Raw genomic sequence first — 14827 nt, forward strand, 5'->3', positions numbered from 1 at the left:
TGTTTCAATTTGCATGGAATATTTTTTTCATCCCTTCACTTTCAGTCTGTATATATCTTTTGTTCAGAAGTGGGTCTCTTGGAGACAGCATATATATGGGTCATGTTTTCTTTTCCATTCATCTACCCTATATCTTTTTGATTGGAGTATTTAATCCATTTACATTTAAGGTTATTATTGAAAAGTACTTATTTATTGACATTTTATTCTTTATACTTAGGTTCTCTTGGTTTCTTCCCTCCTTCTTCTTAAAGCAGGCTCTTCAACATTTCATGCAATACTGGTTTGGTGGGAAAGACATCCTTCAGGTTTTTTGGTTTTTGTGTTTTTGGTTGCTTTTGCCTAGGAAACTCTTTAGTTTGCTTTCAATTTTAAATGATGGCCTTGCTGGATAGAGTAGTCTTGGTTATAGGTTTTGGCTTTTCATTACTTTGAACATTTCATGCCATTCCCTTCTGGCCTGAAGTGTTTCTGTTGAGAAATCAGCCTTATGGCAACTCATTTGTAGGCAACTAGGTGCTTTTCTCTTGTTGCTTTTGAGTCTTTCTTTGTCTTTAATTCTTGGCATTTTAATCATAATGTGTCTTGGTGTGGGCCTTTTTGAGTTCCTCTTGACTGAGTCTCTGCTCTTCCTGAATTAGCATGACTTTTTCTTCCTTCACCAGGTTAAGGAAATTTTAACTATTACTTTTTTTCAAACAGGTTCTCTATCCCTTGCTCACATTCTTCTCCTTCTGGTCCCACTATGATGCAGATGTTGTTATGCTTGATAATGTCTCAGAGTTCCCTTAGATTTTCCTTATTTTTAAAATTCCCTTTTCTTTTTGATGCTTGTACTTTCTGTTCCGTTGTCCTCTAAACCTCTGCTTCATTTAACTAGCTGTTGATTTCTGCTTGTGTATTCTTCATTTTAGATAATATATTCTTCATTTCTGCCTTTTTAAAAATGTTTTCTGTGTCCTTTTATTTTCTCTCTCTCTCTTTGTTTAAGTTCTTGCTGAAATGGTCCATTCTTCCCATAAGGTCCTTGAGCATCCTTCCATTGTTTTAAACTCTGCATCTGGTATTTTAGTTGCTTCCATTTCATTTAATTCTTTTTCTGGGATTTCTCTTGTTCTTTCTATTTGGCGCATATTTCTTTGTCTTTCCACTTTGTCTCTCTGCATTGTTCTTTCCTATTCAGTTTTTCATTTCATGACCTGTCTATATTTCTAAGCAATCAATAGATTTTTCTCATTTTTAGATGTGTGATAATAGTGTGGATTCACCATTTTACAGTTTTGCATTTTTGTGTCTTTGCTTTTAACTAGCAGTGTCATTGATTATCCCTGTACATATCTGCAACCAGTATTTTTTATTATTTTTAAATCCACATCCTCATTCTCATCTGCCTCAAATTTTTAATACATTTTTTATTTTCTTGCAGAATTGTGAAATATAATCTATATAGTGTGACTTAATTTGTATAAATTAGATACACATATACAAACAAACACAATAAGTATGTGTATAACAAATTTTCTGGAAGGACATATAAGATACAATTAACTGTAATTATCTTTTGATAGAGGGACTTAATAACAGAAGCAGAAGGCAGTGGACACTTACTGCTTGTATATAAGTTTCTGCATGGCTTGAACTTTTAATTATTTGCTTATATTGTGATTTTTTAAAAAGCTGTGGTCTTCCAGAAGAAGCTATGTGTTTTTTTAAATGCAAAAGTGCATTGTTAATGTGGTATTTGCTACTTTTTAAAACACTTAAATACCTATAAACATTTTAAAAGAGGTAAAAACTCATTGAACTCTTATTTTAGGTGAACATCAAAGAATTTAGTAGATGAGTTGTATTACAAGGGTATTATTCTTATTTCTATAAAAATGTGTTTTAAGTAAAATTTGTAAAACAAAATAATGGAATATGTTAAACATATGAGTTAGGGTTATGTTCAAAGCAGAGCTTTTGTCATCCTCTTTCTCATATTAAGTTTGCCAAAAATTCTTCCCAACTCTGGGAACATGAATTTTTTGTCACTGGACGTGCTATGTTCAGCTCCTAAATTTCCCCATCTCATGTGACACCTTGCTTTGGTTACCATAACCTTGATTATATTGGAGTATCCTTCAAATTATTAATTCTTATTCCCATACTGTTTCTTTCCTTGAATGTCTATGTAATGTGTAGGACTTCCTCAACAAGAACACAGTCTTTAAGCATATATTATCTTTATAATAAATGAGATTATGTTTCTTTAAGGATTTAGCTCACAGGCCCCTCATATGTATTTTCTGTCTGTACTTCTGGATTTCTGAATTTGCCTTCATAGGAATTATTTTTACTCTGAGGGCAAATGTACATCTTAGTCCTCATCTACTAAATTGACATGTCCTTAGAATTTCTTGGGTATGACCCATATTTGTGGGGTGCTCATATTTTGATACCTTCAAACTGGAAGACGTTTCTATAATACTGAAATTTATAGTTTCCACTACTCCAGTGCTTGTATTCTGAGATGCTCCTGGAAAGGCAGTAGTACAATGTATGTAATGATGAACCCACAAGAAAGCCTGACCAAAGTGGGGATGGTGGAGTTGATGCACTTTTATCAACTTTACAGATTGTGCTTTTCATGAGAATTTGTTTTAAAAAGGAGAGAGTAAGTACTACTGCTAAAACAGAAGTTTTAATAAATCTGTTGGCTGACCATGGCCTTTCTGTCTGAACACTTTTCCTGCATGTAGTACCTATTAGCTATTATAAGATAATTTTATTTCATTGCTTAATCACCTTCTTAACCTTTAATTGAATTTTCATAGATTATGACTAAAAATTAATTGTTAATTTCATTTATTGTTAACAGAAGAAAGCAAGGAATTGGATTTGGATCACTCAGATTTAGGTTTGAATTGTTAATTTGCCACATATTAGTTTATATGTCTTTTTAAAGATTTTATTTTTATTTATTTTTAGAGAGGGAGGGGAGGGAGATAGAGAGAGAGAGAGAGAGAGAGAGAGAGAAACAATCAATGTGCGGTTGCTGGGGGTCATGGCCTGCAACCCAGGCATGTACCCTGACTGCGATGCTTTGGTTCGCAGCCCACGTTCAATCCACTGAGCTATGCCAGACAGGGCAGTTTATGTGTCTTGAGTAAGCTGGTTTATTCTCTCAGCTTTAACAAAGGTGAATGTGAGAAATAAATCAGATACCACAGTACAGCACCAAAATATAGTTTTAATAAATGATATCTAGCAACAGAAAGGATAGTAGTATAAGTGATGATTTTTAGCACAGATTTTTAAGAACAATTATAGCTTCTGGTTTTGTATTGTTTGCTAAAAAAAGTAATTTCTATAATTTATTCAAAATTTGTATGTGAGTTATCCATCTTACCATAATGAAAAATTAGTAAATAACAATATGATATTTTTTAAATCATGAATACATTTACATGAACTATTATAAAGGAATGAAAATCAAATGATATAATTATATACTTAACCAAAGAAAGTTTTGTTTTTTGTTTTTTTCTTTATAGATTTATTTATTTTTAGAGAGAGGGGAAGGGAGGGAGAATGAGAGGGAGAGAAACATCTGTGTGCAAGAGAAACATCAGTTGTCATACACTTCTGACTTGGGACCTGGCTTGCAATCCAGGCATGTGCCCTGACCAGGAATCGAACCGGCAACCTTTCAGTTTGCAGGACTACACTCAACCTGAGTCACACCAGTCAGGACTAATAAAAAAAAATTCTTTTTTAATTGGAATTACTCTGTAATACTATGCATACACTGCTTAGCACTTTACATAAATTATTCTTAACAATAATATTATGAAATGCCTATCCTATTTCTAATTCACAGATAGAGTAACAGACTCAGAGAGGTCACGTAACTGCTGAAGGGCATGTGACTAGTAAGTGGTAGAGTCAGATTTGTATCTATCTAATTTCAGAGTCTCCATTCTTAAATGCCTCGTTATTTTGTAAAAATTATAGCAGAGTATAATTATTCAGTGAAGCTTAATTCAGCTTTGAATTAGTGATTTTTGATCCAACACTTTATGAAAAAAAAAACACCTGGGTTAAATTTATTCTCCCTAATGGAAGATAATTGTTTTTAGTCACAGGATGTATTTGATAAAAAATTTTAGTGTGTCATATAGAGAGAGCTTTGGGGTAAAATCATATTAAAAAGTACCTACAGTAAGAAAATTTTATTTTCCAATCTAGAGCTTGTAATGATGCCACATAGTTTTACTGAGTACCTTGAGCATAAAACTTAATAACTATTGGCTTAGAATCTATCAAAGGACCTTGTGGATCATTTTTTAGCCTTAAAGTTAATTTGATAAAAAGGGTAGCTAATGTTTATTGATCATTTACTTTGTTTGGGGCACTTCCATGAATGATCTCATTTAATCTTTTCAGCAATCTATGGAGGAGGTACTATTATTATCTTTGTTTTACAACCCATTACATTAAGACTTAAAGAGGTTATATAATTGCCTAAGGGTTCACAGTAGTGACAAAAGTAGATTATGAGCCTTTACTCCAAATTATTTTATTTTATAGCTCATATTTATAAAGTAAACACAGCAGTATTTAAACCAAAAAACTACTGGAATTATGAAATGTTTTGTAGTGAGTTTTCTTTATGGATGTGTATTATTTTTTTCTTTAGGTTCACAATATTCTTGCAGAAATGGTGATGGGGGGAATGGTATTGGAGACCAACATGAATGAGATTGTTACACAAATTGATGCACAAAATAAACTGGAGAAATCTGAGGTAAGAATGAAAAGTGCTCTAGTTAATGAAGGTAGTAAGCATGATAATCATGTATGAGTTGTAGCTTTCACTGTTTGTCCTTCAATATCACACTTTAGGTACAGCTGGTATGCTTACTCAGTTTTAAAAAGGGAATACACAAATTTTCGTGTGCCAAATGTTCTGTGACTACTATCCACCAAACAGTTTTGTGCATCCTACTTTTAGCCACAGTCAACTGCCTTAGGTAATTAACAAGACTCCAAATTCTTCTTATTGCTTAAAAAAGAAATTATTTGAAAATGGAATAAATATTTGCATTATAAAACATTAGGCAGTAATTATCAAGGAAATCTTAGAGCTTACATTTTAAAAGGTATATAAACTTAGCATTATGAAACTATTACTGGAAGAGGAAAGAGAAGGTAATGGAATTCTCATGAGGAAGTGATAAGTTATAATAGGGGCTTAGCAAGCCCGAGTACAAATTGAAAAAGTAAATTCAATGCCTTAATCTTCCCATACATTCATTGATAGATATATTCATGGCTTTTATTTCATTCTGTAAGAGAAAGATTTGGTTAGTTATACATTGCTAACTTTGTGCTACTAGAATGAGGACCAACTAGCACTACAGTAGTGTATAAAACCCTACTTTAGAATTTTAGTGACTCTTCCCTCATGCACTAGCCTGAACATTAGTAACAGATACTGTAGCAAAGACGTTCAAGTTAACATCATTTTGGTTGTTTTATTTTTACTATTACAGAGGTTTAGAGAGATAATAGTCTTATATCCCATTCAGTGCTATGCTTATTTGAGGATACTCTTACTTTTGGTATTTATAGTCATAACTTAGATTAGGAAAATATATTTATAATTATTAATAGAAATTCATGTGTTTGGTTGACATAAAGTTAATATTACTGTAAAAGCAAGGTATTAAAAATATGCTAGTGTTAATTTACACAGGTGAGTTCCGAAGAATTATTATCTGTTGACCCCTGCAGGGGTGTCCCACCCACGGCCCAAGATGGCTATGAATGCGGCCCAACACAAAACTGTAAATTTATTTAAAACCCCTTTTTTTTTTTTTTGCTCATCAGTTTTCGTTAGTGTTTGTGTATTTAATGTGATGCCCAAGACTCCTCTTCTTCCAATGTGGCCCAGAGATACCAAAAGGTTGGACAGCCCTGCAAGGATCAGGTTAATACAATACTATGGTCACTGAAATTGAATAAAACACAGGATGGATGATGAATAAATCTGAAATCTGAGGGTTAGAAGTAGTTGAGCTTTGTGTAAAAACATTTTCTAATGTTTTATTTAAAATTAATATAGTCCTGCCTTTCTTATCTCAATTTACCATCCTATTGGTTTTCCAAAAAAGAGGCTTATAATAGTGAAGAGCTAACATTATGACTCTTTTAAGTAACTGTATATATTTTGTGTGTTCTATAGCCCATTTTTAAAATACTGGTTTTTGAAAGGGGAAAATATAAATTAGATTAGACTAGGAAAAGGAAAACAACTCAAAATATTATTTAATGTTGTTAGTTTGCAATATATTATAAGGAATAGTAAAAGATTTACTGTAAAATGTAAGTCTTAAAATGATAATTTGAAATTTATGTAATCTCTTACACCTTGTGTTACAAAACTGTGTGGATATAGATTTTAAATGCCAAGATACAGACAGCGACACAATCATTAATCACTCTAAAATGAATGGATGTGGTAATTTGTAAATTCTGTGGAATCAGCTGTAAAAATATATTGACTTCTTGTCTGGAATTTTTACATTTTCAGGTATTTAATTTCTTTCTATTGGTGGTGTCTTTTTATTTCTTTCTCCCTAGTGTGATATATATAATATTAACAAAAGTCATAAAGGACCTATAAAAACTATATAATGGATATTTCCTTTTTGATTGTCCAGTAAAATCTTGTTAGTGTGCAGTTTTTTAATCTATAAAGAGCAGTAAAATACAGAATTTACATTTTTGATGAGATGGTTATAAGAAAACTATAACTTAAAAATTTTTTTACAGAAGCAGTGCTATTTAAAATGGTTTTGAATGTTAGTGAGTACTCCCATTTTACATACACTGATCATCTGTTAACATACAAGCAGTTCTTATCTGCTACCAGATTAGTTTTTCTTTTTCTCCTTTGTAAGAAAAATATGCTTCAAATCTGATTGGGGACAAAACACAATATATGTTTATCAAGTGTTTCTCTATATGTGATTTCTACTAACATTTATTTATAAAATAGGATTTTGAGACAAAGTGAGGCCATTAGTCCTGATCATATTTTAAGAAATTATATTGAAAAATAATGTTTAATATTTGTAATTTTTCAATCATTTTCATATATTTTAAACATGTTTGGAGGCTACCAGCTTTATTCCAGACACTGAAATGTCAAAATTTTCACATTGGTTCCAGTTCCGTGTTACTTAAATTGGTTATATTACCAAACATATGATGGTAGAGTAATTCAAGATTACTTGAAAGCAAACTATAAACTTTTATTAATCTGCCTCTTGTTGAATTTTAGCTAAAATTCATTATGTAAGCAAAAACTTAGAAAGAAATACTTAAAATCCAGAGTATCATGTTTAATGATAAGACCTGGTTATCATATTTTTTAAATTAATTAATATTTAGGATAGCATTATCTTTTAAAAATTAGCCTGGGTTTAATTAAGATACAGCTTTTAAAGTGTAATATGGATCTATCTAGATGCCTTTACTTTGTCAGATACTGAAGATTTTATTATTTTGGGTTAATGATAGTACATTTTCAGTGACAGTCAAAAGTGAACCAGTTTAATTCCCAGTGCCTAAACAGGTAGGAGCAAAGATCATCCAAATCTTTAAATAGAGAAGAAGCAAAGATATGCTGTAAATGTATTTTCATAGATCCTGCTTTCTTAGAAAAATGGTTTGCTATAACATTGGGATCTTGGGAAAAGAGGTTTTAAGCTGAGAAGTGGTGGGATTTGGGGAAAGTCTGAGAGGCATCCAGGAATCTGTTTAGGAATGAACGGACTCTCTGGGGGTGGAGGTAGATGGGTGGGATGGGGAGACTTGTCAGTTTTTATGTATTTCATGTTATTTATAAGATGAATAAATGGCTCTGAATTTAGTCACTACTTTTTTAAAGTCAGTCCTCTTTTTTTCGGAACATCCTGATCTTTCTAGCTCTTTCCATTCTTCTCTCTTACAGACCTTTATCTTTCAATCTCCCAGACAGGACAGGTAGACAAGGTATTGCTGACTTTGGGGAAAATGTACTTTAACAAAAGGGAAAGCAAAATGATGTCAAAGGCAATCAATTATTTAGGCCAGACTCAAAAATTCTTTGTGTTAATAAACCCATATAGTCCCTTGTAGCCTATTTTTCATTCTAGTTTCTCTTTGTAATTTCTTCATCTTTTATTGGACTTAGTGTACTTTACTAGTATATCATTGATGTCATGTTTGTTCTGTTTTGTCTGCCTGCATTGTAAAAGGAAAGTTTAAATTTTTTGTTCTTTTTTTTAAACATTGTCATTTTACCCTGACAAATTACATTTTGTAAAAATGACAATTTACTTTGTATATTAAATTTAGAGTTTATTTTGAGCATCATACAGCAGAACCAATCTTTAACTCTCACAGATTGCCCCCCCCGCCCCCCCCCCCCCCCCCGGCCCACCTTTCTAAATTAGGATTCTAACATAAAATTGCCTGCTAGGTTTTGGAGGCTGTGAATTTAAAAACCAAAAGGTGAACCTTCAGAGTTTTGCATACAAAGTAGGAATCAGTGAAGGCTTAGCATAAGTGACTGTCAAATAATACTCCCCCTACCCCCTAATGGTTTTCATTTCCAAAGTCTTAACAGAATTGCTTTTACTAATTTGACTACCAGGTATATATTAAAAGTGTCCAATAAAAAAGAAAGATCAGATATTTTAAATTTGAATTAAATGCTGTAAAAAATAGAATTAATTATATTTATCAAAATAAAATAGATTTCCACTATAGCAACATTATGACATCCAAACATGTCATAATAAGACTCAATAAAATATTATAAACCTTGAATATTTTTTCAAAACATATGGGTAAATATTAGAAGTGTTTTCAATAGACTTCTAGCTTTAAAAAACTAAATTTTCTCAGGTATTTTCTGTACAGGTTTTCACACTGTAAATTAACTGTGTGAATTTCTTTTTAAACATTTCCATGTAGATGATGAACAACTTCTTTGTACAAAGTGATTTCAGGAAAAATGAAAATGTTTATAGGATCCCATTTAAAAATTTCAAAATAAAAATACTTTAATGAGTCTTATGGAGGGAAGAAAAACCTATAAATTTAACAAGTTAGATTACCTACCTTACTGATTAGGAAAATGTCACTGAGAATTTGGTAGTTTTTAGCCACTGAATTACTGCTTTCTGGATGTGTTTGAGAAGCAGCAACAGATAGGTGGCTTTATAATTTCTTATCCTAAGACCATGGGCTATTCATGAAGCTGGGAGTACCATGTTTGGTCCCTGTATCCATATTGCTGTATCCCTGCCATAGGAAGTAAATAATGGTGTCATTCAATCTCTTGAGTCAAATCACTGCCAATTTCTATGTTCTAGTCTTTAATTTATGTTAAATTGCTATTTTCTAGCAAGGAACTATCAACCACTTGGGTCTCTTAACTTCCATACCTAGAACTAGTAATTAGCTTTTTTCCTTTTTTAAAATCAAGTTTCTATTTTTAAAGAGTATAGAATAAGAAAAGCAACCCTAAGTAACAGATGTTGGTAAGTCAGCTTGTGAGCTGGTTCTGCTTCTCTGTGCTGGTGGAGACCCCTGAAGTCACTTGTAATGGTCAAAACTAGTTACATTAAATCCATCAATGGCTTCTGTCTGCTATATTTATTTCACACAGGCAAATTCTGTGTTAGAAGTGAAAACTATAAATGAAGATTATATAAAATGAATAGTAATTTGGAAGGTTTTAAGATTTTTAAATATTCTTATATTGATAAATTTTTTATAAGATGCCATGTACTTGCTCACTAGAGGATTGTCATGAGTATTTCCAATCTCTTTGTTTATAATTGCAGTATTAAAACACTGTCTTTGAAGCAAAGAGCAAGCCTATTATTAGTTCCTAGATTAAATGTTATTCTACCTTACACTCAGAAATTTAAATATTGACATTTTCTATTTTATTTAAAACATTTTCAAAAACCTGCCATTATTTTGTTGATGATTTTGAGTCTGAAACCATTTAATACTGTGTTTATTAATGTTGATGTTCTTTCACTTTGCTGTTAGGTCAAAATTTTGAATGTGCAAATACCAACTTCCAGCAGGAAGGGTGGGTAAAGGTTTTAGTGTGTACAAATTATTCCAGCTACCATCTTCTTATGCTGTAGTTCAAACTTGAAAAAGTATTTTAAGATGGTAGGTTGGTATTTAATGTCTTAGATGAAATAAATTTTAGATTCCCTTTCCCTTTGAGAAAGTTAATTGCTGTTGCATGAGGAAAAGGGAGCTTTCAGATTTTTTAAAATACATTTTAGTAATGCTGCTTTTTCGGTTTTGCTTGCACATATTTTGTTTATTTTTGGGTCTGGCAATTTAAAAACAAAATAAAAAAAATCATATCCATCCATTACTATCTCTGTGATTTTAGTGCTTGAAATTTCCAAGAGTATGTCTGTATAAGTCTTCTATCTGTTTGGCCTCATTTTGGTATACTTGCAGACTTCATTTTGTTTTCTTTCTCTTAATTCTGTTAATTTATTTAATCTCATGGGAGAGAAAACATGACCATTCTTTTATATACTGTACTTCATTCTTTCATCTAATTCATACTCTTAACGGCTTTGGATTCATGTATCTGTTTTTGTTAGTGGAGTTGTTGCAGTTTACCTGCCATGGTGGTGCTCGAGTAAAATAACATAGATGGAAACAAGTTATTTCTCCAGTAGGGTTTCATCTTTTTATTTCTGCTTGTGTCAGCTGTGTACTGTAAAATCTTTAAGAACTAGGTTGTACTGTCAGAAATACCTTACTTTTACATTTTAAATTGTATCAACTACTAACAAGTCAGGTAAACTTAATTTTTATAAATTTGAGTATTAATGAAAGTTATCTTGTTGCTTTGAATATATCTTACTGGAAAAAAAACTAAGATAAAAATTATACCTCTATGTTGGCAACTTGATTTTCTAGTGGCAAATTATCTCTTCTACATTTTATTCTTTAATAAAAATATTTTAGACTTCACTGTCATGGAAGTCTAAAGATGAAATTGATTTTATAACAGTTTGGGTGTTGATTACCTAATATGTGAAGTTCTTTTTCTTAAGCTCTAAGTTTTTGTATATAAACACTGATAGTTCATTTAAACATTTACTTACTAATCAACAATCCTTCTTGTATTTTTTCCTCCATTTTATATTCTGTAGAATCTGATTTCTTAAAATGTTTGTTTAGTTAAAACTTAATTGATATACACATTACTGTGTTAAGATTATATACCACCTAAACTCATGATATTCTACATAAAAGTATTGAACATGCTTGAGAAATAATTTGATTCTTTTAATTCATTTGTGTGTTCTGAATAGTTACCATCCTTTGCATGTCTATAGCTTGCTGCTTATGTTTAGAAGAATTGTAATTTGTTGTACTTAAAAACTTATTTTGTTTTTTTCCATAATAAGAATTTGGCACATATACGCTGTTGACTTCATATGTTCTCATTAGTAGCCAAAAGTCGACACCATCTTTGATCACAAAGAAATGAGTTAATCTAATGAAATTTAAACAGAGTGCATTTTTATCCTCATTTTCTTTGCTTAAGTTTAGTTTGGCCATTTATGGTATAGGGTATTATGGAAAAGAAGACCTCTTGACAATTACATTTAGCTTAATACTGAAAACAATTATTTTAAATATTTATAAATATAAATCATAGCATCCAGTGAACCACACACATATCTACCCTTTCTCTTTCACAAAATCCTCTAATAATTTATGCCTTTTAAAATATTTATACATCTCATTAATACTTTCCTATAACCTACTTATCATTTGTATCCTGTATAGAAATTTCAAAGTAAAAATAGTGGCAAAGTGATTTGCTATTTAGAAAAATTATAAAATTTATCTTCCTAGAAAAAAATGATACTGGTTCCAGGATGTCTGTCATTTTGTAAAATAGTTTCCCCCCTTGGGAAACAATATATTTCCTGGTAAAAGGAAGAGAGCCTACAAGATGATAAAGCTATTTGAACTGAATTCTTCTTTGATCCTTAACCATTCTAAATTTTGATAACTAGACATTGAACTTGAAATGATCAACTTAAAGACCTTTTCCATATAATTTATGCTATCCTCAGGAATATTCATATGTATCTTCGTCTTTTGGGGCAGTGGGAAGGAAGTGGGGTATAACTAAAACTGCATTACTTCGGGTAGGTATAAATGCAGAGGTCAGTCAAATTTTTAGTTATACATCAAAAACAACTAATCCCTATTAAATTATAAAAATCGAAGTCCCAGCCCTGTTAAGTCTTATTGGGTATGGAGTGTTTCATCCATATCACTCTTATCATTACCTGTGTGGACCATATCTATTATTAATACTATTATACAGATTCTTTTATTATTTCCAATTCTGACTTGATAATCCATGGCTTTTATTTCATTGCTTAACAATGTTTGTATCCTTTATTCAGCAAATAGTTTACACTGGCCTATTTTGTATCAGTCAAGATTTTTCTCAGGTAACAGCTTTATTATTATTTTTTAAATTAACAGAAAGGTAGGGTTACATGAGAGAAAAAAACTAAAATTACAAAAAGGGACTTTAAAACTAGTGTCTCTAATTACATAACCATTGTTTCTTATACCGGGTAGAGTGAATAGTAGGTTTACAGTTGTAAGCGAAACAGTTCATTTTTCTGTTATTTTATTTAATTATTGTATTTTCCATGCAAACAACTGTAAACCTACTTTTGCCTACTCCTGCATCTATGTAATCTAATCAAAATGGAAGATTTGTTTTTGTTACTTAAGTGTCTGCTTTTGTGCAAGATGATGTATGTCATGAATTGAATGTGTTTATTGGCTTTATTATATAGCTTGAATAAAAGCTGCTGAAATCTAATTGATATATAAATTAAACCTTAAAAATATGAAGACTGTTGATTAGATATTTGAGAAAAAATGATATATATTCATTCTTTTATTTTTAAGCTTATTTTCTTTCAAAATTACTCTACAAAATTATGAATTTTCTGACTAAAATAAAAGCCAAATATTGTACACTAATGGTACTGGAAGCTTTAAGATTCATTTATAAATATAAATAAAATAAAATTTACTATTTTTATTTACTATCTTTGCATTTATGCTATTTTTTAAATTTGTATTTTATAAACTAAACATATGTTGTTGAACTTACTTGATATGATAGATTCTTTTTAATTATTATGTGTTTGCTAATGCATCGCAGTGTAGAATGATCCTCTTGTTGCAGTTTCACATTTAGGCAGAACTGTTCTACTTGGATTGAGGCTTTACTTTAAAAGCCTGATTTTTTTTTTTAATGTTCTAGAATGTCCTTTAAAGTTTATAACAGCCTTTATAATTAAAAAAAATAATAATTTAAAAATATCATTGTCTTGAAGTGTTTTAAGGTAAAGAAACTAAATAAGCATGATCTATTATTTTTAATTCCATAGCATATATTGATAATAAATGCCATTTTAAAGCAAAAACCCCACAAAATATATCATGATTATTGTAAAAAATGTTTAATAAGGAAGCTAATATAAAATATGCTTCATACTTATATGTCAGTTATATCAAGATATAGGTGAAGATCTAGCTTTTGTCATTTGAATATTGTGTGTACTATCTAATTAGTAGTTTAATTTGTATTTAAATCTTTTCATTGTTATCATTGCATGTATTTACTGTATTTTTTATGTCAACTGTTTTCTCTTTATAGATTAATATTTCAGAGTAACCATCTCATATCAGTTCAAACTTACCGTGTGGTATCTAAGCTTGTTATATGAAAATCTTTTATTATTGTCCTCCATTTTTAGTGTTTTTTTTATGGACTATACCTGAGTTGTACATTTTCTTTTTCTTTTATTTGCTTCTGTATACAGGCTGGCTTAGCAGGAGCTCCAGCCCGTGCTGTATCAGCTGTAAAGAATATGAACCTTCCTGAGATCCCAAGAAATATTAACATTGGTGACATCAGTATAAAAGTGCCAAACCTGCCCTCTTTTAAATAAAAAAAAATTAAAAGGCCACTCCCAGGTAAAATCCAGGGGGAAAGTCATCTAAGTTTACCATGCAGTTGTTTACCAAAAATAGAGGAGAGTCTTAACTTTTGCTCTTGGATTTAAGTCAAGGTACTGTATAGAAGTTGTATAAAATCAATATGGTGGTTCAATGTTGTTTTTCTTGCTCAGTGATTTTGAAGAAATTGAGTAGTTCCAGTATGATTTTTTTTCTTTCTTTTCTAAACTGCATGCCTATGCCCACATAAGGCATGCCTCTATGTATTGGCTACAACAGTATTTCAAAAAGTGTTTGGAATATTTCTTTAAATTATGTACAACCCAAAATGTTGGTGTTTTGTATAAATCACAAGTGCAACATTCCTTAATTCTTTCTGTTATTTGTCACAATTGTTATTTAAAGAACCAAGTATGTATTGCATGAAAACATTATGACCTTTCCTATTAGTTTAAATAAACTCCAAGGTAACTGGACTTCTAAAGCACCTTTCTGTTTGCCTGATATCTACTTTAGCAATAATTTTTTTTATGACCCTTTGACTCAACAAAGTAAATAAAAGTATATTTTATCACTGTTAAGCAGCTGTTAATGATGATTTATTTAATTCATACTTCTGTTTTTAATATTCAGAAATTCACTGAATTATTCTAAAGATCAATTATTTCACAATCAAAAATAGTGTATCTTATAACACATCATATAGGATGAGTTCTGGAGTGGGAAATGACAAATC

At 30.8% G+C, this 14827-nt stretch overlaps 1 protein-coding gene across 3 annotated transcripts in view; it reads left to right on the top strand.

Moving 5' to 3' along the window:
* Positions 1 to 14578, top strand: part of AP3S1 (adaptor related protein complex 3 subunit sigma 1) — a 78121-nt gene extending 63543 nt beyond the window's left edge. Inside the window, exons 5-7 of one of the 3 annotated variants that reach the window (XM_028514049.2) lie at positions 4682 to 4789; positions 8003 to 8043; positions 13956 to 14578. In XM_028514049.2, coding sequence (XP_028369850.1) covers positions 4682 to 4789; positions 8003 to 8038 — 144 coding nt within the window. In that variant the 3' untranslated portion in view covers positions 8039 to 8043; positions 13956 to 14578. Of the gene's footprint in view, positions 1 to 4681; positions 4790 to 8002; positions 8044 to 12512; positions 12610 to 13955 lie in introns of those variants that run through there. The other 2 variants (XM_036020675.1, XM_028514035.2) reach the window with 2 other exon arrangements.
* Positions 14579 to 14827: the final 249 nt, after the last annotated feature.

This window comes from Phyllostomus discolor, chromosome 3, assembly GCF_004126475.2.
Source record: "Phyllostomus discolor isolate MPI-MPIP mPhyDis1 chromosome 3, mPhyDis1.pri.v3, whole genome shotgun sequence".
Taxonomy (NCBI): Eukaryota; Metazoa; Chordata; class Mammalia; order Chiroptera; family Phyllostomidae; genus Phyllostomus; species Phyllostomus discolor.